Source organism: Zootoca vivipara, chromosome 10, assembly GCF_963506605.1.
Source record: "Zootoca vivipara chromosome 10, rZooViv1.1, whole genome shotgun sequence".
In the NCBI taxonomy this organism is placed as follows: domain Eukaryota; kingdom Metazoa; phylum Chordata; class Lepidosauria; order Squamata; family Lacertidae; genus Zootoca; species Zootoca vivipara.
Window position 1 is genome coordinate 61,179,275 of NC_083285.1, and position 23,452 is coordinate 61,202,726.

The 23,452-nt window shown below is 39.0% G+C and overlaps 1 protein-coding gene across 25 annotated transcripts in view; it reads left to right on the forward strand.

Moving 5' to 3' along the window:
- The window catches only part of C2CD5 (C2 calcium dependent domain containing 5), a 98,912-nt gene that overhangs the window by 24,262 nt on the left and 51,198 nt on the right, over positions 1 to 23,452 (forward strand). For 13 of the 25 annotated variants that reach the window (XM_060279182.1, XM_035128232.2, XM_060279180.1 and 10 more), the window contains 3 exons: positions 556 to 747; positions 3,590 to 3,675; positions 8,771 to 8,879. In XM_060279182.1, the coding sequence (XP_060135165.1) occupies positions 556 to 747; positions 3,590 to 3,675; positions 8,771 to 8,879 (387 nt within the window). The remainder of the gene's footprint in view (positions 1 to 555; positions 748 to 3,589; positions 3,676 to 8,770; positions 8,880 to 23,452) is intronic. The other 12 variants (XM_035128239.2, XM_035128242.2, XM_060279185.1 and 9 more) reach the window with 1 other exon arrangement.

The window sequence follows — 23,452 nt, forward strand, 5'->3', positions numbered from 1 at the left end:
GTTTGTTTGTTTGTTTTTTGCAAACCAGCAGAGTCATCTTCCTAATAAAATGTTGCTAGCTGTTTTTCTAACACTGATGATTACCCTAACATATATGTGGAGGAAATTGAGAAGATAGGAACTAAAAATAAAAAACTTAGAGTAGTTCAAACATGAAATAAAAATTAAAGGCTGTGTGGTTCAAGTTAAGAAATTCCAAAATTCTTCTGAAAAAGAAAATGTACATTTTTTAGGCTCGTGGAAAGTAGCTGTTCCTCATCTGCAAGCAAATTTATTTTGAATATCATAGTTTGAAATAAAAGTAAAAGCACATTGAAACCATTCCTGCTATTAAGGAAGAACAGTTTATTAAAGTATCATTTGAATGTGCTCTTCATTCACATTGTAGTGCTGTATTTGTCATTTCATTTATTGTATGTCAGTAATAGCTCATTCATATTCTGTTAGGTTGTCTGTTCGTTTTTACAAAATTTGATTTTGCTTGATTCATTTTGCTTTTTGCTTTCTTTTTAGTCATCTTCTGAAATCTATCATCTCTACTGCTTCCCTCCACAGCACTTTCCCCCCAGGGACCTAAGATTTTCCTGTATCCCAGCTCCCCCACACTATCTTGTGATTCCCCACAGCTTAAACAGCCCTGTCTCCTTCTCTCTGGGTCTATCTCTAACCCTCTTCACACTAGCCATGCCAACCCAATTCTGAGGAAAAGTGTTTCTTTCACTGAAGAGCTGCTTCTGGCTGCTTCTGGTAGGATCAATCTTAAATCGCCTTGCTGTTTTCTTTAGTCCCACTATTGGCGCTGAGGGTAGTTTTAAAGCTTCTCTTGTTTTCGCTGCACACCCTTTTAAAACTCTGAAAACTGCTGGCTGCATGACGATGACAAAGTCTACTCACTAAATGGGTTTTTCAACTTAATCAGCTTTTTTCCCCTTTAGAGTTTGGTCACCATTTAAAGAAACATCATCATTTTTATACTACAGATTTTTCTCTTTTTTTCTCCAAAAACTTTACCAAGCATTGGTAATTGGTTTGTTTTTCATCATTAGATGGTGATGTAATAATTCATTTCCAGTCATTTTAAAATATTCCTCTGCTTTACCTGGAGCAAACATTCATTCTTTCTCTTCGGGCCATTTCTACCGTATTCCTCTGTTGACCATCATGTGGCCACCAGCCATATTTGGTTTCTGTCCTGTTTTCAATACTATTCCCAAAATGCACGTCTGTTTTGCCTGTTATTTCTCTAGATTGCTTTGCTGAATACATACTTGGTTAGTGTTTGTCTACAGGTAGTGTTTTAGTTGTTCTTTCTTCTGCAAAAACATGTTTCATTTCCACAAATAGTCTTCATTCCATTCTGTCTTCATTTTTAGTATTGTATAGTCCCTTGTAAGATATTAAATTAGATTGACAATACAGAATGGGACTATATAGATGCTAATGTTAGTTTCCTTATCCAAAAGCAGCTAAAAATATTTCCTTTGATTTTTTTTTGTCCTTACTCTAGAATCTGGTAGTTTTAATAAAAGTGGGGGTGACCAGCAACCTGTAGATTCCCAATATAAGTTCAAACACTTACAACCACTTTCTGCTTGCATTATTTGGATTTGTGAATTTGCAAGTGGTTAAAAAATTCCAACCATTTCAGATGTTTTGTACGAAATTAATGTGTGAATGTGTGGGAAATCTTATACCTTACAATTAGCTTATCTGTTCAAATTGTGGGTTTCTTTTTACTTGCCTTATTTTAAACAGATTAGTTTTTAGTCTAGTATAGGATGGTATATAGTGTGTACATCAGTATCTAAATTGTCAGTGGTATGGCTGTCCATATTTATTTGAGATAGGGATGCCATTAAGGGGGGCAAGGGGCTGAGAGCCCCTCCAATTTTCAAGGAGGTGGCCAGACCCCCTCAATATTCTGCAGCAATGTTCGCATACTGTGTGTGCACGCCATGTGACGTGCGCACATCATGCTCAAGCTGCACGGTGTGTGTGTAACACATCAGCATGTCACACAGTGTGCGCAAGTGATGTCAGCGCGTTGTGTGGTGTGCAGGCATAGTGTGCGCACGTTGTGTGGTGCTGGCCCTTTCAATCGCAGGGGCAACCTGGTGTGCCTGATTTCAGATAATTTAGAGTGCTAGCGATTTTCTGTTTTGTAAGTACTACGTGCTAATGGGTAAGACCCCTTTATTTCACTGAGGCTTGCCCAGAAGCAGTTTCTGGTGGATTATATTTTATGAGAGAGAATAAGCATTTCATCACCGGAATTGTTATGATTTTTAGATGAGACTGATACATATTGATGTAAGAAAACTAGGCAGCGTTGAAAGAAGCCCTTAGCAAGTACATTGTAAAAAAAATTACTGGTTTTGATAGTAGAAATTGCATTAGAAACACAGGAAGCTGCCTCCTGCCAAGTTAGACCTTTGGTCCACCTGCCTACACAGACAGCTTCTCCCCAGAGTTTCAAGCAGGAATATTTTCCTTTCCCCACCTTCCAATGTCAGGGATTAAACCTTTGGATGTTTTCTACCACTGAGCTGTGGCCTTCTTTATTATTTTAGATGCTGCTGCTGTGTGAACACTGAGGTGTAATGCCCTTAAATGCTTTAATACTTTACCTTGAAATTTTTACTGTAGAAACTAAAAATATTCACAGTTGTATGTTTGCCTTTTTAAATGCTCTGGGCTCATGTGAATGTCATATAGTGCAAATTTTTAGGGACCCACATAAACTATAAGGTTTAGACCACTGTTGTGGTGCAAAAATGTTCTAGTACAGTGGGACCTCGACTTACGAACTACCGTACTTGACATCTGACGTTTTCGACTTACGATCAGAAAAAGTGGCTGCGCGCTTACGATTTTTTCGACTTACGAATTTTTCCATTTCCAATGCATTCCTATGGGAAACTGCTTTTTCTATGGGAAACTCGACTTACAAAGTTTTCGACCTATGAGTGTGCATTCGGAATGGATTAAATTTGTAAGTCGAGGTCCCACTGTACTCTGAAACTTTAGAAGAGAAGTACATAAATAATCCAATTAATGTCAGGAGAAGAAAGTCACAATATTTTGCCAACAGTATACTGAAACCTCTAAAACGATAGCTTTTACTTAACCACAGTTTATGAGCATGCTGACAGATTTTTTTTATCCTAATTGATGACCTGCTTGAATCCTGAAGTTCTCAGTATTATCAGTGAAAGAAAGAACAAACTATATTTAAATCTTTAGACCTACCGTTTTATTTCTGTCTACACTAAATCCCTTTTAATTTTTCTGTACTGTATATGTTGATGGGAAAATTTTTAATCTTTTTGCTGCATTGGATAAATAAAAACACATTGTTAGGTCTTCTCTACAACTAGAAATAAAAAGACTGACACATTGTATCTATCAAAATATATTTTTTGTGCAAAGGTACATGGTAAATGATTTTGGCTTTCAGAATCTCGCAAGTTTGACCTTTCATAATTCTTACATTTGCATGTATATGCCATGTTATTTAAATTAAAATTCAGTATACTATAGTATTTAGCTGTTTGATATGACTGCTTACTTACATGCTGTTATCCTTTAGGAATGGGCAGTGGGAGTGCTGGAAAAGAAGGGGGGCCATTAAAAGGTCTGTTAAGACAGCAAACTCAGACGGCTTTGGAGCAAAGGGTAAGAAAGGCATGATAATCCTATTTTTAACTTGCATGTCTGAACCCAGTCACTGTGGAAATGTCTCTTTATCAACTGCTAATTTCCTTGTTCATTAAACAACTGTTATCTCCTTGTGTTGATCCTGAACTGTATGGGATTTAATCCTTGTTCAGATGGGAGAATTAGCTATCCAAAACAAGGACATGCCATGGATAATTCCACCATAAGTATGTACAGTATTATGTGTTTCTGTCCTTTCTCACAATTTGATAAACACTGTTGGATATCCATAGTCATACTCTAGAAAGCTCTAAAACAGAATTTAAAAAGCTAAATCTTCATGTAAATGAATTTGTGTCAAAGCAGCTGTTAACCTCCTCCACCTGCTCCCTAAGCTTGTATTTTTAAGTGGCTGTGAACTAGAACTAGAACTATAAGCACATTCTGCCTAATGGATCTAAGCTCAACTGGATACCTGCACCTAAATTCTTTGTGAATTTCAGATTTTTTCACTAAAGACAAACTTTTACTTGGGTTTAGAGGACTGTACCAAATGTTATATACTTAACACTGTATATGCACACACCATTAAAATGTGGATTAATTCTAAAATGAATAGCAACATTAAGTTTGTATAAGTTGGATGATTCTCTTTTCATTTCTTGTGTTACCCATTGCTAAGGGAGGATCGCCTCATAGGTTCTGTAGAAGGCGGGTATGTTCCAAATCAATGTGTGACATTTCTTTTAAGCCCTCTCTTTTTGTGTTAATTTTATTTTGAAAACCCCTTTTGAGTTTGGAGTTATATTTTAGGAATTTGGGATTATTTGTTAATAGTATTATTTCCAGATTCCTTTTAGAATCCTTCAGATGCAAATTTATAAAGATTTCTCCTCGGATCATTTAACAAATCCAAATCCTCCTGCTTAACCAGTAGACCGCATGACTGTACATTTCATTAAACTTTTCATTTCATTTAAATAGCAATTCATATTGTTTATTTTGTAATGTTTAATTTGAAAATAAACTAACGCAAAAAGGAAGTTTTTACCCTGTGCCCCTGTCTAAGTAATTTAAATGTTTTGTGGGTTTTTATATGTTGTTTGGGTTGATAACCTTTATTTTTATTTTAAACTCCCTTTGCAAGCTTTTAATACTTTGATGAATTCTTCATTAATATGTTTATTAGTAATGAACAGTCATTATAAAGGCTAGGCTTAAAATGTATCTTTAAAAATGTCCTGCACCTTCACACCAAAAAGTATGCATATAAACTATGTATGGTGGTACATTGTGGGTCTAATTTCCATAGTTGATATATGCTTTAATTTTACATCTGCTTCTGTTTTCCCCTCTCCAATCAAACCATTTGTTAGTCATCTGTAGTGCAACAAACCAAGTATTAACAGCTATGTTCCTTCCATTGATTTTTGTGTGGATTATGCGGAAGTGTTTGTCCCTGTAGCCTGTACCAGTTTTAGGAGTTAGAATATAAGCCAGTAATGTGGCTGGGAAATAATTTCCAGGGGCTGGTTCTGATGTTACATTCCCTACTTAAGGAATGTAAGGAAATGGCTGAAGATGTATAAATGTTTGTTCTGAATTATTTATTTATATGTGCAAAAATATACTCCTAATACTAAGAAAAGAATATAATGGCAGTGAACACAGCTTAAAATCAACAATAATATTACATTCATAAAACAAGCCCCAAAAAACACCTACAAATCAGCAATCATTTTAATACATCAACATAGTAGGATTACCTCTCAGAGTAGGCCTAGGTGAACAAATGAGTTGGATTAAAGGGACATCTAGTTCCAAACTCTTCTCTCCTAAAACAGCCCCCTAGATGTCCCCAGGTGCCTCTCAAATGGGAAATAGTATAAGCAAAGTCTAAGATTGCTCATATATACGGTATTGGTATGCTGTGTTGTGTGATTGCACAACTGGCTTTAATTTTTTTTAAAAAAACCCCATTGACTTATAGTACAAGGAACTGGAATGGAAATGGGTTGAGAGCTCTTGTGAGATGATTTATTGTTGATGTCTCCTATGCAAATGCATTTTGCAGTCTTTTTATTATGCCTTTTTAATTGGAATACATGTAGGGCTCTTGTTGGCTATTGGTCATGAAACCTCCACATTTGGAGACCATATAACTCTGAATATCAGGTATAAATACAGTTAGAAGTCATGAGATTAAAATGTAGAATGGCATGGGACAGGCCTGTGTATCATGAGCTAGAATATGGCAGATGCCAAAATTACAGTTGGTTTATATATTGATCTAGTTTGCAAATTACACTAAACCATGGTTTGTGTTGCAAGGAAGAGCTGTAGTGAGTCTTGGGCTCACGCCCTCCCCCCTCTTGTTTCAGGCATGGAGACCAGAAACTTCTGTTTTAGATTATCCACAGTTTAGCATTATATCTAAAGCCTAAACAGTGGATAATCTTAAATGTGCCTAGTGAAAACAAGTCAGCTTCATAAACTATGCTTTGAAATTGTCTTTGTTTCCAATCACCATAGTTAAGACTGACCACAGTTTGTCAAGGTTTGGGCAACATAAGATGGTGGTTAATGTAAAACAGAAGAAAAACGTATTAATGCCTCCTCAGTGCCACCCTGGAAGAGGACGGTGGTAGTGGGGGAACACACAGGCCAAAGGCTTGCTGCAGATCATCCTCATGGTTTAGCATTTACAAGCAAATGATTCATTGCATTTTTGAACTGGGGGAAAAATGAGATGGCTTGAAATAATCATGGTAATGCAGGCTTAGAGGTTGCAAGAGTTGAATATCTTGTTATTTTCATTGTTCTTATCTATTATTTCTATTTCCCATCTCATTTTATAACTGCCTATGAAATCTTGTGGGTTAGATATCTAGCTCTTTAAAAACACCATACAGTACCTCTCAGCGAAAACAAATATTCTGAAATGCTAAGATATGCATATTTTCTTTTCAGACTTTTAGAAGGTTTTTCAAAGTTTGTGCTTGGCTTGTTAATGGCTTCTTGGCTTTTTTCATGCTCCCCCCCCCCTTTGTACTGCTTTTTATAATCTAAGGAAGAATGTTAATGCTATGTAACTGAATCAGTAGACTATCCAGGTTGTGAGCTTTATAGTATGAAAGTAGAGGCATCTGTCATTTTTCATGTCATAGTAAGATGTGATAATGATTATTTTCTCCTTTCCTTTGCACTTACCAATCATAGGAACATTATGAAATAAACCATTGTTGCATGAACTTCCATTTATTTTTTGCATTGATGCTGTAGAACTGGCAAATGGAAACCCATCTTCTTTCCCCCCATAAACATGCTATATATTATTGTGTGCAGATCTGCATTAGACCAGCCCATTTGGGGCAATCCCTGTTTAGAGACAAAAAGATAATCTTGCATAACAGATATAGTAGTATTGTTATCTGAATCTTATTCTTTAGATTCGATTTTATCCCTTAAGTAGAGTAGCCATGGTCAAGAAAAAGCTTGGTGAAACATTTTAAAGTTGCATTTCTCCTTTTTATTATTTCCGAGTTTTTGTTTGTAAATTCCATTTGTTTATGGCTGTGTGACCACACAGAACATTTTCAGTTGCCTAGAAATTTCTGTTTGCTGGAGTCAAGACACTTCCCCCTTATCTTTGCATCTCTCTGAACATTAGCCCTGTGGTTTTGGAAAGAGTGGTGCTACTCCTCTACTTGTGCTTCATGTTCAGACCCACTCCTGCCATCCCTTTCCTCTTTCCTATCCATTCATTTCCTCCTTGTAGCCCTTCTCCTCTTGCCCTCTTGTGTCTGGAAAGCAGATGTACATGATTCGAACTTAAGGTTGCAATGGGAAGGGGAACTGCAGCCTGAAATCATCTAGTGTAGCCTAAACCTAATTTATGCTAATGCATGGGTGTTTCATGCTGTGTTAGGGATCAATAATGCCTGTAAAATAATTTTAACTTGTCCACCATTCCAAGTATTATGGGTATATGTGTCTCTTGGTCATGGGAAACTAATCAAATCCTAAAGCGGCTTCTTAAACATCCTGTTGCCCTGGGCTCCTGGAATAAATAATAATAATAATGCATAATAAGAATATTTTCTGAAATGATGGGCCCAAATTAATTTACTGTGTTTCTGGATGTGCTTAATGAAATAAAACACTCTAGCAGCCGAATCTCAGGAGCTGATCATGGTGCCACTATAATATGACCTGATTGAAGTTAAGGAAAAATCTAGGACTTTATTAGGTCCTTGATTCAGCATTTTTCAATACATTCTCCTCTCAGAGTAAAAAGACTGTTTGGTACCTATTAAAGCATTTGTTTGTCTTTTAATTGCCATAGTATAATGACTCTTTGAGGTCCTGTTTCTGCAAAATAATGGCAAGATCCCCGCATAGTGTAGTTGTTTTTTATGAGGCAAAAAATATGTAGGGTAAAGAAGATACCTAACTGCCAGAACAAAGATAGACTATAGGATTCCCAGCACAATTCACTGAGCATTTACTTAGAAGTAAATTACTGGTTTCCATGTGATCTAAACCCAGTATGGTTTCAACAGCAGCTATAGTAGTAGTAGTAGTAGTAGTAGTAGTAGTAGTAGTAGTACTGGTAATTAATGTATTGAGCTCCCTGGAAGAAAGGAAGGATAAGAATGTAAGAATTAAATATAAGAATTAATCAGGACTTACAAGTAAACACCACTAAGATCAGGCTCTAAGTCTCCTAATAATATCTCTACAATACTCCCTGATCCCTCTTAATGCACTCATTAGTACATTTTATTGAGTCCAGCACGATGTACCCATTCAGGGCTTTAGGATTCTAGTATCACAATATACAGTTAACATCCCTGTCCAGGGAGCACCATTATGAGGGGGAAAGTAGTGTCTTAACTGCTTTTGAGATGTCTGATAACCCCACAGCGTGTTGGGTCTGTGGATGGCATACATTTTGCTTGTTTAATGCATAGTATAAATCTTTAAAAAGCATTTTGCCAACTGTCCTGCTTTGCCTGTGTTTCAAGAGATACTTGCATGTTGATTGGTGAACAATAGGTCAAGCCCTTAAGATCAATTATAATTTCTTCCTTTTTTCTTCTTATTGGAACAGGAATTTCCTTTTTTTACTTTGACGGCCTTTCCTTCAGGCTTCCTTCTTCATGTAGGCGGTGTTGTCAGTGCTCGCTCAGTGAAGCTCCTGGATCGCATTCACAATCCTGGTATGTTACAGGAATAAATCTTGATATTTTGTTGTGACCTTGACACTCTGTATATTTATATATATTTATTGGAGGTAAGACCTTGCAAAATGTTTTGAAGTGAAATAAACAAAGCTTTAGCAAGACTTTTTCCCAACAGCCTTCTTGTAAATGTTTTCAATGTCATTGAGCTATTTAATTATAGTGCCAGTGATATATAACATCAGAATCAATGACAAAACTGAATTCTCAAATTGTAAATCTTACTAGGACTCTCAAGAGAAAGTGTTCAAGTGCAAACTTGGATGTTTTTCTGTTTCAGCTCTTTTTAAATGTTTGAAAGTTGGCTATTGAGGATTCTTCCAGAATCTAGGAACGTCTGATTTTTTGTGTGATGAATCAAGGAAAATTGCATAAATTATCCTGAGATTTCCCTAGAATATTCTCTAAACATGAACAGAGTAAGATTTGGAAGTGAGGAATTCCATTTTTTAGCAAGTTAGATGCAAGAGGTTAGAAATGGCCTTATTCAAATGGTGAGCTCCCAGCCTCTGGTCCGTTCCTTTAGAACTAGAAAGCAAGTGTTTTTCCATTTAGCATTACCCATTTCCCAGTCTAATATTTTTTTCCACTGGGCTTTAGTTAGGATGGGAAAGGGTGTAAGTTAGAGCTTGGTAGTGTTCCATTTACTCTAGATGAGCAGAGAAAGAGGAGCAAAAGTGGTTAGAGTTGGAGATCCCAGAGGGAATAATTCCCTAGACCAGGGGTAGTCAACCTTTTTATACCTACTGCCCACTAATGCATCTTTCTTGATGGAAGAATTTCCTTACTGCCCACCAGTGCTTGATGGAAGGAGGATTTAGCTTGTGCCGTAGAACCCCCTACCACCCACCTAGAATCCTGAAACTAGTGGGCAGTAGGGACCAGATTGACAACCCTTGTCCTAGACTCCTCCCTTAAGGAAACATTTCACCCTGCTTTTCATTGGATAGATTCAAAGTGTGATATTGGTGCTGGGAACTTAGTTGCCCTTTCCCCAATCAGGAGCTTAAGCTTGAGCCTTCAGCAGTAGCCTCAGTTAGACTCACAGCAATAGACTACAACCCCTCTTCAGTCTCCCATTAATCAGAGTAAGCTGTGGAGCCCTGTGGACTTGGGAAGGAGGGAAGGAATGAAGCCCTGGGCTTAAGGTCTTAAAGGAAAAGGAGCAAGTGCCATTAATGCCACAAATCTAATTGTAAACATAAAAAAAGAGTTATCTGGTGGGCACTAGGACACAACCAGATGAGATTGTATTCTTCCTGTTGCTTGAGGCAGGAAAACTCCGAAGGAAGGTCTCAGCCCTCTGGGAATGTCAGTTTGTTTTCCCACCTCACTTGCAGCAGACCTATATTCACTCACTGCTCTTCTGGCCTTTACTCCCAGTTCACCAAGTTGTCACTTTCACTGTTTCTGAGACTTCAGAGTGATTGCATTTAGTTTCTGTGTTTCAGTGTTTCGGTGTGTTGGGAATTTTATTTTCAGTCAGTTGTCAGTTAAATTACCTCATTGTGGTGTGTCTCTTATTAACTGTCCTGTTACCGTTCTTATTTAATTGAGATCCTATTTATTCAAATTAACTGATTCTTTTAATTCATCCCTCTCATTTATTAATTCATTATTCCTCTCAATTCATTAATTGTGAAAATAGATTTTACTTGAATACAGTCATACCTCATGATACGTCCGCTGCGGGTTGCGTCTTTTCAGGTTACGGACGCGCCGAACTTGGAAGTCCCAGAACGGGTTACTTCCAGGTTCGGCGCGTACGTAACCTGCACGCATGTGCAAAAGCAACGCGTCACACGCGTGCGCAGATGTGGCGCTTCAGGATGCAGTCTTTTCATGTTGCGAACGGGCCTCTGGAACGGATCCCGTTCACAACAAGAGGTACCACTGTAATTATTTTGCTTGATTGAAGAAATTAACTGAACCCTTAAAAAAGCACAATCTCCCATTCATAATCCTTCTCAACTTCCCTATCTTCCTGCTTGGTAAAGGCTGTGAACAGTTCTACTGACTGCTAAATACCTTGTGCTTTAAGGAAAGGTTCCTCTGCCTTTGTGCAGGGCCTATGTTGATAGAGGGTATATTCCTGTCAAGAAGCAAGGTGTTGGAGCCAAGTCAACAAGGTATGCAAATAGATGTCTGCCACTTGAAGGTGAAGTAGCATACCACGACCAGCCTGCAGTAGCAGTGGCAGCAGTGGGCAATGAGATGGTATAGAGCCTGATTGGCCAGCAGCGGGCAGAGGAGGTGGCCATCGGCTTCAGAGCTTGTATACAGGCAAGCCAGATACAATGGTGAACGGCAGCAAACAGCAGTGAATCACAGAGATGAGAAACTTCCTGCACATGATGTAGGATCTGGGTCAGCCCCAGATCAAAAGGTCTTGTTGAATTCTGATAGCTCTTCAGGGGTTGAGGTTATGGATTTTGAAGCCACCCCCCTTTCCTGTAGCTCCAGTGTTTATGATTGCTTCAATGCAATTCAGTTGCTTTGTCTGTATAACCAAGAAGTTCTACTACCTCTGCTCAGTGTATTGTACAGCAGTTATTCCCCTTCATGGATCAATGCCTTGTCGATGCAAAGGCGCTTGAATAACTCAGAGAAGCTATGAGCTATGCCATGCAGGGCCACCCAAGATGGACAGGTCATAGTGGAGAGTTTTGACTAAACGTGATCCACCTGGAGAAGGAACTGGCAAGCCACTCCAGTATCCCTGCCAAGAAAACTCCATGGACAAAGACAACAGGCATATAAAAGTTATGACTCTGGAAGATGAGCCCCTCAGGTCGGAAGGCGTCCAACATGCTACTGAGGAAGAGCGGAGGACAAGTACAAGTAGATTCAGAGCTGATGAAGCGGCTCGGCCAAAGCCGAAAGGTCGCTCCGTTGCGGATATGCCTGGAAGCGAAAGGAAAGTCCAATGCTGTAAAGAAAAATATAGCATAGGAACCTGGAATGTGAGAACCATGGATGGAGGTAAGCTGGATGTGGTCAAAAATGAGATGACAAGAATAAATATTGACATCCTGGGCATCAGTGAACTAAAATGGTAGGGAATGGGCGAATTCAGTTCGGATGACTATCATATCTACTACTGTGGACAAGAATCCCATAGAAGAAACGGAGTGGCCCTCATAGTCAACAAAAGAGTGGCAAAAGCTGTAATGGGATGCAATCTCAAAAATGACATAATGATCTCGATACGAATCCAAGACAGACCTTTTAACATCACAGTAATCCAAGTTTATGCACCAACTACTGGTGCTGAAGAAAGTGAAATTGACCAATTCTATGAAGACTTACAACACCTTCTAGAAATGACACCAAAGAAGGATGTTCTTCTCATTACAGGGGATTGGAATGCTAAAGTAGGGAATCAAGAGATAAAAGGAACAACTGGCAAGTTTGGCCTTGGAGTTCAAAATGAAGCAGGGCAAAGGCTAATAGAGTTCTGTCAAGAGAACAAGCTGGTCATCACAAACACTCTTTTCCAACTACACAAGAGACGAATCTACACATGGATATCACCAAATGGGCAGCATCGAAATCAGATTGATTATATTCTCTGTAGCCAAAGATGGAGAAGCTCTATACAGTCAGCAAAAACAAGACCTGGAGCTGACTGTAACTCAGACCATCAGCTTCTTATAGCAAAATTCCAGCTTAAACTGAAGAAAGTAGGAAAAACCACTGGGCCAGTAAGATACAATCTTAAATCAAATCCCTTATGAATACACAGTGGAAGTGAGGAACAGGTATAAGGATTTAGATTTGGTGGACAGAGTGCCTGAAGAACTATGGATGGAGGCTCGTAACATTATACAGGAGGCAGCAACGAAAACCATCCCAAGGAAAAGGAAATGCAAGAAAGCAAAATGGCTGTCCAACGAGGCCTTACAAATAGCGGGGGAGGGGAGGCAAGCAAAATGCAAGGGAGATAGGGAAAGATACAGGAAGCTGAATGCAGATTTCCAAAAAATAGCAAGGAGAGACAAGAGGGCCTTCTTAAACGAGCAATGCAAAGAAATAGAGGAAAACAATAGAATGGGGAAAACCAGAGATCTGTTCAAGAAAATTGGAGATATGAAAGGAACATTTCGTACAAAGATTACCATAATAAAGGACAAAAGTGGTAAGGACCTAACAGAAGCAGAAGACATCAAGAAGAGGTGGCAAGAATACACAGAGGAATTATACCAGAAAGATATGGAGGTCTCGTACACCCCAGGTAGTGTGGTTGCTGACCTTGAGCCAGACATCTTGGAGAGTGAAGTCAAATGGGCCTTAGAAAGCACTGCTAATAACAAGGCCAGTGGAAGTGATGATATTCCAGCTGAACTATTTAAATTTTTAAAAGATGATGCTGTTAAGGTGCTACACCCAATATGCCAGCAAGTTTGGAAAACTCAGCAATGGCCAGAGGATTGTAGAAGATCAGTCTACACCCCAATCCCAAAGAAGGACAGTGCCAAAGAATGCTCCAACTACCGCCCAATTGCCCTCATTTCACACACTAGCAAGGTTATGCTTAAAATTCTGCAAGGCAGGCTTAGGCAGTATGTGGACCGAGAACTCCCAGAAGTGCAAGCTGGATTTCGAAGGGGCAGAGGAACCAGAGACCAAATAGCAAACATGCGCTGGATTATGGAGAAAGCTAGAGAGTTCCAGAAAAACGTCTACTTCTGCTTCACTGACTATGCAAAAGCCTTTGACTGTGTCGACCACAGCCAACTTCTTAAAGAAATGGGAGTGCCTGATCACCTCATCTGTCTCCTGAGAAATCTCTATGTGGGACAAGAAGCTACAGTTAGAACTGGATATGGAACAACTGATTGGTTCAAAATTGGGAAAGGAGTACGATAAGGTTGTATATTGTCTCCCTGCTTATTTAACTTATATGCAGAATTCATCATGCGAAAGGCTGGACTAGATGAATCCCAAGCCGGAATTAAGATTGCCGGAAGAAATATCAACAGCCTCAGGTATGCAGATGACACAACCTTGATGGCAGAAAGTGAGGAGGAATTAAAGAACCTTTTAACGAGGGTGAAAGAGGAGCGCGCAAAATATGGTCTGAAGCTCAACATCAAAAAACCCCCCAAGATCATGGCCACCGGTCCCATCACCTCCTGGCAAATAGAAGGGGAAGAAATGGAGGCAGTGAGAGATTTTACTTTCTTGGGCTCCTTAGAATCATAGAATCATAGAGTTGGAAGAGACCACAAGGGCCATCCAGTCCAACCCCCTGCCAAGCAGGAAACACCATCAAAGCATTCCTGACAGATGGCTGTCAAGCTTCTGCTTAAAGACCTCCAAAGAAGGAGACTCCACCACACTCCTTGGCAGCAAATTCCACTGCCGAACAGCTCTTACTGTCAGGAAGTTCTTCCTAATGTTTAGGTGGAATCTTCTTTCTTGTAGTTTGAATCCGTTGCTCCGTGTCCGCTTCTCTGGAGCAGCAGAAAACAACCTTTCTCCCTCCTTTATATGACATCCTTTTATATATTTGAACATGGTTATCATATCACCCCTTAACCTTCTCTTCTCCAGGCTAAACATACCCAGCTCCCTAAGCCGTTCCTCATAAGGCATCGTTTCCAGGCCTTTGACCATTTTGGTTGCCCTCTTCTGGACACGTTCCAGCTTATCAGTATCCTTCTTGAACTGTGGTGCCCAGAACTGGACACAATACTCCAGGTGAGGTCTGACCAGAGCAGAATACAGTGGTACTATTACTTCCCTTGATCTAGATGCTATACTCCTATTGATGCAGCCCAGAATTGCATTGGCTTTTTTAGCTGCTGCATCACACTGCTGACTCATGTCAAGTTTGTGGTCAACCAAAACTCCTAGATCCTTTTCACATGTACTGCTCTCAAGCCAGGTGTCTCCCATCCTGTATTTGTGCCTTTCATTTTTTTTGCCCAAATGTAGTACTTTACATTTCTCCTTGTTAAAATTCATCTTGTTTGCTTTGGCCCAGTTGTCTAATCCTTGATCACTGCAGATGGTGACAGCAGTCACGAAATTAAAAGACGCCTGCTTCTTGGGAGAAAAGCAATGACAAACCTAGACAGCATCTTAAAAAGCAGAGACATCACCTTGCCTACAAAGGTCCGTATAGTTAAAGCTATGGTTTTCCCAGTAGTGATGTATGGAAGTGAGAGCTGGACCATAAAGAAGGCTGATCGCCGAAGAATTGATGCTTTTGAATTATGGTGCTGGAGGAGACTCTTGAGAGTCCCATGGACTGCAAGAAGATCAAACCTATCCATTCTGAAAGAAATCAGCCCTGAGCGCACACTGGAAGGACAGATCGTGAAGCTCCAATACTTTCGTCACCTCATGAGAAGAGAAGACTCCCTGGAAAAGACCCTGATGTTGGGAAAGATTGAGGGCACTAGGAGAAGGGGACGACAGAGGACGAGATGGTTGGACAGTGTTCTCGAAGCTACGAACATGAGTTTGACCAAACTGCGGGAGGCAGTGCAAGACAGGAGTGCCTGGCGTGCTATGGTCCATGGGGTCACGAAGAGTCGGACATGACTAAACGACTAAACAACAACAAGCTGTTATTTTCCCCTAACACCTATCACATTAAAACTAATACATGCTTAATGACTGAGATTTCAGCAGAATTAGTCACAGCAAAACTGCATTCTACTACCACCCTTCCTAGGCGAGTTGCAGCTTGCATTTTATCTGACATACATGTCAATTCACCTAACTGTCACTGCAGACTTTGCAGCCCATTCCAGAGGGGCTGTTGCCACTTCAGCGGCATTTTCCACTAACATACTGGTACCTCTTCAGGAGGTTTGTGGGGCAGCCACTTGAGCTAGTCTGAGCTCAATTACTAGGAATTACAAGATTAAGATAAACATTTCTGCAGAGGCTGCATTTGGGAGGTGAATACTTCCGTGGGATCTTCCTACATATTAAGCAGCCAGCACCTACCCATAGATGTCATGGTTAGCTTTTGAGCATCCCACTTTATGGTGTCTAGTGCCTACTAGAAAAGGGACTATTGGTTCTATATGAAAGGTGTTTTTGAGTGGCTACTAGAACACCACCACAATCCATCCTAGACTGACTGACAAGCTTATAGTTAAGATTTGGTGTTAGGTGTGGGCTGTCCATATAGTAACCTTGTGTCTTTATATGTTATATGTAGTTGTCTTATTTATGGCTGTGGTGTTTTTTAGTTGAATGGTTGGTCTTAGTATTAAGCAGTTTTTGCACTTGGCCAGAAGGTGAACTGACATTCTAACAGAAACTGCAAGGGAGGGATAAGAGATTGCTTTCTCTGGAGTGATAACATTTTCCCACCTCAAGGATCACAAGGTCCACAATCCCACTTGGTGGTATCCTAGTGCCCACTCAGAAACACACTTCAGATCAGACCCTTTTCTTCTAATTCCTCCTTATTCTTCTGTACTGTTCCTGCTCTAAGGAGTTCTGGAGAAGACTGGATAGTTATGGGAAAGGCAAAGAGCCAATGAAGTATTCTTCATGTGGAACTTTTCCTAATATTAACTGTTCCACAGATCTTGTCCGTATAATGAGGGCAACTCCAAAACCTTTATCCCCAATAAAGTGGGAACTCTAGTAGTGGGACAGCTCCTGTCAAAACAGGGACTCTATTTAAGCTTATTAAAAGGTGGAACCTCTCCAGTTTCAATAGTACTGAATTCAAAAAAGATAGTTGCTTTCCCTTAGAAGTACTTTGAGAGAATTATCACTTAAGGTAGTGGATACACAGGCTCCTTTTACTTCCTAGCCTCTGGAAATAACCAAAGTATTTCCTGGTTCTACACATTTTTTTCAAGTTTCATTTCCACCCTTCCTTGCCCAGGTTTTGGTCTGAATAGAAGACTCCACTAGCAGCAAAACTCAGAAACAAGTTGAGGTATTGATTGTGTCCCTTTCCTAAGGACATCTCTGATCCTTTAAATAGCCCCTAAAGTGGATGCTCCTGCCATTGACTTGTTTTCTGTGACAGTTTGCATTGATTTGTAATTGATTTCCTAGCAAAGAAAATGTCAGAAAGGTAAATGTACCCCCAGAAGAAGCTTTATGTCATGACAGCTGCTCATAAGGAATTGACTGCAGGAATCAGTTTGTTTCTGTGGGCTAATCAGCCAGCATCACTTCTTATAACCTGTTTTTTGATGGTCTTGGTGAGCTGTCCTTGGCATCAGCTTGGGAACAAATGTTATTCTGCATGCCTTCAGATTGTTTTGTGTGAACCACAGTGGCTAATATGGTTGCTTGGCTTGGTCACTAGAAGGGCCCTTTGTTCATGTCCAAGAGAGGAGATTCTTTCTTACTTGGTAGATCTCCATTTTGATAAATAGGTATAAATAGATAAATATACATAGGTATAAATAGATGGTTCTTGTTTCTGCTTTGCTCCTTGATGAAGTCCTGTGTTTTGGTGTTGTAGACTGAGGACTGGGAGCCTTCTCTTTTGGGTAAGGTCATTTTCAATGTCTAACTTTTTGAAGAAGAGGACTTCCCACTTCAAAAAATTTCCTCTGTTCCTGTCCAGATTGGTTATTGGTCAGATCAGATACAATCTCCCTTTTGCCTCTAACCAATAAAGATACGCCCATGTCTCAGCACCTTAACAGATATTGTGCGTATCTGTTGAGGTAATACCTAGTCGGCATGCAAAAGGGACAGCTGCCTATGGGGCATTCCCCTGTTTCTAGCAGTTCAAGTGGGCCCTTCTTATGCAGCTGAGACCCCATTGCTTCCAACATACCATACAGTTAGTGCCAGCCAAGCTTTTTCTGTTGTAAAATGTTTTATACATTAGCCACAAAAGTTGAAATATAGCCATTTAAGTACTTTTTCCTTTTCATGTCTCAATACATTAATGAATCCTGCATGACTTGAGAAAATCATGTAGCATGAAAAGAGAAAGGACAATTTCATTGGAACATTTTCCAATCTAATTTCCTGTTAAAATTTTTAAAAAATAAATAAAAGAAAATGCTTCGTAAGAAAGCAAAGGAAAATCTAGAGGCAGGTGAGAGATGCTTGTGCTGATAAAATGCTAATATTGGCTATTCAAAAATAAATTCTCACAGAACTGAAGCAGCACAGTAGTTCTGAAACTGTCCTGCCATTTGCTGTCTTTCTTTAAACGTTATGCTATCATTTCTGCTCAAATAATATTAACTGATAATTCAAGAGAGAAATTCATAAACTGCCAGATGAATAAGTAGGGAAACATAGAAAAGGACTTTTGAAGCATGGTATTGGTAATTGCGTTAATCTTTTTTTACTTGATAAATATAGCTAGAATAATATAGCATGATCCTTCCACCCTTCCTTTTCTATTTTCACTCTCTTATTAACTTTGCTGTCTGTGTCTTTCCAGTTCCTGTGGAGTGGTATTAATCAGTTGTGTTCTTGGTGGTGTGCTGTTTTTTTTCTTTCTTGCTTTCACTATTCTGCTAAAACTGATCTACTAATTTGCTGTTTTGAACTCAGCCTTTGTCGGAATTATGGGTAACACAAGATCATACAAACTGCTAGACTGGAATAGTTTCAATTCAGGTATTTTATTAGTCATTCAGTACTACATACGCTGACAGAAATTATGGCAGCTCAGTGAAGTCTTTTTAGAAAAATGGTAGCTTGTTACCAAGTTAATATTTCAAATTTTAATTATTTTTTATCTTGAAAATTTGCAAAAGAATTTTCAGTTTCAGAACGTTAAAACCTACCATTAAATTAAATCTGATTTAGTTCCTTGAGAGCCTCCCTCAGCCAACTCTTTGCACCCCGATAAATCTAATGAGGTCATGTTCCATGTTCTGTCATTTGTAGAAGACAACTCTGTTAGAATGCCCTTCCCTGAGAGAGAATGTTAACCTTTTGAAAGCAAACTAGGATATTTTTTGTTCCAACAGTCATTTGAGGACCTGGGGAGAATGTGGGTAGTTCTTGCTTCTGTTTGGGGGATTTTGAGAGATTTTTAAAAATGTATCATATCATTTCCATGTGGCTTTCTTTATTTTTAAATGAGCCAAAGTGCTGGGCAGCTGAAGAACAGAGTGGAAATATAGCAACTGCCAAATTATCAAGCCAAATTCTTTTGACATAATGGAAAGCCCCTTGCAAGCAGCAAAGTAACGACATTTTATAAAAATTACCATTTCATGACGTTTTCCATTGGAAAGCCTAGAGACTGGCAGCCACCAGAGTCACATCTATAACCATGGTGTTGTATTCTCTTGATTTTCTGACTTACAGGGAGGGGTGGGGAGAAGGGTGTCCATTGGAAATTGTATGCTTTCTTATTAAATCCATAAAAATTTTTTTTAAAGAAACACTTTATGAAAATGTGTAATGGAAATAAAAGAGAGGGATCAGATAGATCAGGGCCTAGGAAGCGATATGTTCAGATGTCTGAATGGTGAAGAAATACTTCTAGTGTATCGGTCTATACAGTACTGGAATACTGTAATGTAACTGAGTTTGAGATTGGTAGGTCTCATGGAGAAGAATACTGTTGTAAATGCTTTAGTTCCACAATACAGTAATTTTGGAAGCACACACATGCAGCCCTTCCCATTTTGTAAGTGTGTGCATGGATGCATACTGAAATAAAAAGTTTGAATAACCTATTGGTATTGGAGAGAGGTAAAGGACCCCTGACCATTAGGTCCAGTCGTGACCGACTCTGGGGTTGCGCGCTCATCTCGCATTATTGGCCAAGGGAGCCGGCGTATAGCTTCCAGGTCATGTGGCCAGCATGACAAAGCCGCTTCTGGCAAACCAGAGCAGCACATGGAAACGCCGTTTACCTTCCCGCTGTAGCGGTTCCTATTTATCTACTTGCATTTTGAGGTGCTTTCGAACTGCTAGGTTGGCAGGAGCTGGGACCAAGCAACGGGAGCTCACCCCGTCACAGGGATTCGAACCGCCGACCTTCTGATCAGCAAGCCCTAGGCTCAGTGGTTTAACCACAGCGCCACATGGGTCCCTATTGGAGAGAACAAAAGGGTAATTAAAACCAGCTTCTAGTGACAAGGTTCAAAACACACACAACACACCAAAATTGAATCAACAAATCCATACCATATTGCCAATATGGTAATAGTGTGAATGAACCTAGGAAATTGAAAATAATATTTTTTTTTTACTAATAGTAATTTAATTGTGTTAAAATTATTTGATTTCATTCCCGTTTTATAAAATAACTTTACACTTAGTGGGTTGCCTATATTTAACTTCTGAACACTTCTGATCCTTGCTTATAAAAAAAGTCAAAGATGTCATCCTGTGCCCACTAACCTTGAAAGTAAACCCATTAAACACAAAAGTGACTTACTTCTAGGTAGGCATTTATACTATTGCACTATAAGTTAACCATACAATGAATTCTTAATGAATGCCTGGATTTCAGCAAGCAACATGCCTAAGCATCTTTGCATTTGCTTATTTGGCAGGAGCAGGGGGGTACTTTAGCATCCACCCACACTTATTGTGTTATATGTAGTATTTGCATAAAATAGCTTCTAATGAGTGCCTAATCTCAGATGAACCCATCATAGGAAATATGAGTCCTGGTTGCTAGAAAGTAAAGGACAAACTACAGAGATTTCGAGGATTAGAAATGAGACAGAAACAGGAAATAAATGTGCACTAAAGAGAGAAAAGCAGCAACTATTCAGGATTCTGGGGATTCCAAAATCCTGATGTTCCCCCCCCCCACACAAAAAGCATGCATGCATGAGTCACAGGGTCACCTTCACTCATTAGCTGAATTCACTAAAAGCAGGAGCAATAATGTTGGCTCATCTCACAGAATTGTCCTAGAAGGTTGCCTAAATCTCCAGGAGGGTTAGAGACTTACTTTTTTAAAAAAATGAAAGCTCAGAGTCTGGATCCCCTGTTTTTATGAGCCAATTGCACAATTCTAATCTGGCCATGGCTGATGTCATGAGCTTCCTGATCAGGACTTGTTCTCTTTTGTTTAACTGGACTTTCAGAATATGTCAGTTGGCTCTCCAAATAATACTGATTAACGATAGTAGTTGATAAATCTAGAATTCTAATATTGCTTATTATTTTGATTAAATGAATAAGCAAGTAAAAGATATTTGAAAAGAAACCAATTTATTGTTTTCAGTTTATTCTTAATATTTATCCTATATGAGCTCTGTAAACTGCTTCAGTCTCTTAAGCAGCCCCAGAGGGGGCCACTGGTATGGAACTGGAGTAGGGTAGCTGAGTTTTGAAAGCAAACTTAGAAAGCTTGCTTAAAAGTGTAATTTAGATGGTAGATAGCCCAAGGTCTAATTGACCTTGGCAGCATTACAGAAATAACTTGGTGTAAACATTAACGGTCCTTGAACAATTTTTTCCCAATCTATTAGACACCACAGAGTTTTTCACTGTGATGTTATCTTATTCTTCTGTCTCTGCATTTAATTTTTATTTTATTTTTGCAATGACTGTGTTAACTTTTGAGGAACAGTTTTATCTCCAGCTTATATTCATTCCCCTTATATCCAGCTTTTAAATGTTAAGCATACACTGCAGTTAAAAATCATTTGGTCATTGCATCATGCAACTCCAATTTAACTTTCCTTATATGAAGTTACTGTAGCTCTCATTTTCATTAGTAATCTCCCCTTGGAAATTGATGTTCATTTGGGATGTAGTGTTGTGGGTTGTTCAGGGAGCCCTAAGCCTTGTATATTACACCATTGAAACTAGCTAAAATGTATAAAACAATTAATAAATGTTGGAAATGTAAGGAAAGAGAATGAACGTTTTACCATATGTGGTGGAAATGTAAGAAAGTGAAAAGCTTCTGGGATAATGATATATAATCACCACCTTCACTTTTAATTGTGAGGTCACTTAATGTTGGCAGTTAAAGCGGTTACCCATGATTCATGGTGGCATATGAATGGTGGCACTATTAAGTTTATGATTTATCTAATACAGTGAGTTCACAGTGATTTCACTGAGTATCAGAAAGAAGCCCTTCAATCTGGAAGTACTATGTAGAATTTTATTTTCTGGAAATGGATCAGGATCGAAACATGCAAGGGAGTAAGAGCAGAGGGTCTGTTTTTGAATGTTGAATGATATCATCTGATTAAAATATTTTTTAATGAAAACTCCCTTTAAAAAAAGTTGGCCTTTGATTCCTGACCTCATGCTAATTAATATACATCAAGGACAATATGAGAGAGACTGAATCACAAATCAGTTTTGGCAAATTAATGGTTCTGGAACTTTTGTTCCCAAAATGTAGAATGAAAAAAACATGACTTAACTTTAATTGGTTTTTTGGGGGTCTGAACAAGAAATAAATTAACAGCACAAACTTATATAGGTTTACTCAGTTGTCCAGTTTATGCAAGGACTTCTGTTGGTGCGGTGGTACGTTCCCCCCCTCTTTTCCCTCTGTTCTAGCAGTTCCTCCATCCTTCTGGACCAGATTTGGGTGCATGCAGGAGGAGAGGCAAGGGAGCACATGTAAATCCATGTGTGAACAGGAAGTCAATCAAACCAACCCTAAGGCCCACTGAGTTCATTGAGTTAAGTGGATATACAGTTGTAGCATGTGCATTCATGTGCATTTAAAATGATAGGTAAATAATAACTGACTCCTTCTTGTTAACTGTCTTAATATTGTCTCATTCAAAAGAGTTTCAGATGGTTTTATCTAGTTTTTCTGACTAGAAAGCATTCACAGGTTTTTTGTTTGTTTTTAAATATATAATTCCCTCTTTCCCCAAGGCTTATGCATAGTTGGGGTTTGCTGCTGCCGTCAGAGTTATGTGCAGGATATATGATTTGAGAATGTTACAGTTTCAGTTGTAATTTGAAACTGCTATGAACTTGTACATTTCATGGGCTATTTTCCAAATATTCTTACAGAAAATATAACTTATATTGATGGCTAGACTTCCAGAACGATAGTGTTAGTCTTTCACAGAAAAACAAAATTTTGTAGTATCTTAAAAACCTGCAACTTTTATGGCATAAAAGTTGGCATAAAATGCAACAAGAGCTGGCTTCTAGTCCACAAAAGCTTATGCCGTAATAAATGTGCTGTTTTTAAGGTGCCTCAAGATTCCTGGTTGATTATGCTGGATATACACATCAGTAGCCTTTTCTGGATTCATTTGAATAGCATTGAGTTGTATCCAACGAAGTTGTTCTGTTAATGCAAAATCTTCACCTTATGGCAGCAGAACTTCCCCTTGCTCTCCTCTCCCACTGTGATCCCCCCCACCTCCCCCAAAATAGATCTGAGATGGAAGAGAGCAAGGGAAATTCTGTTGCATAAATGGAACTCTTTAGTTTCTCTTCAGATTGCAGACATCTTTCACCCTTAAAAAAACCAAGTTTATAGGGCCCACATACTTTATCTTTTATGGAAATAGTTGTTCTGTTAGTCCCTAAAATTATTCTAATGCATAAGAACCTTAAGAAAACCTTTGATAAGCAGCCTCCTACAGAAGCTTCATATATACTTTCTTGTAGATTTGTCTCTATGGCCATAATGG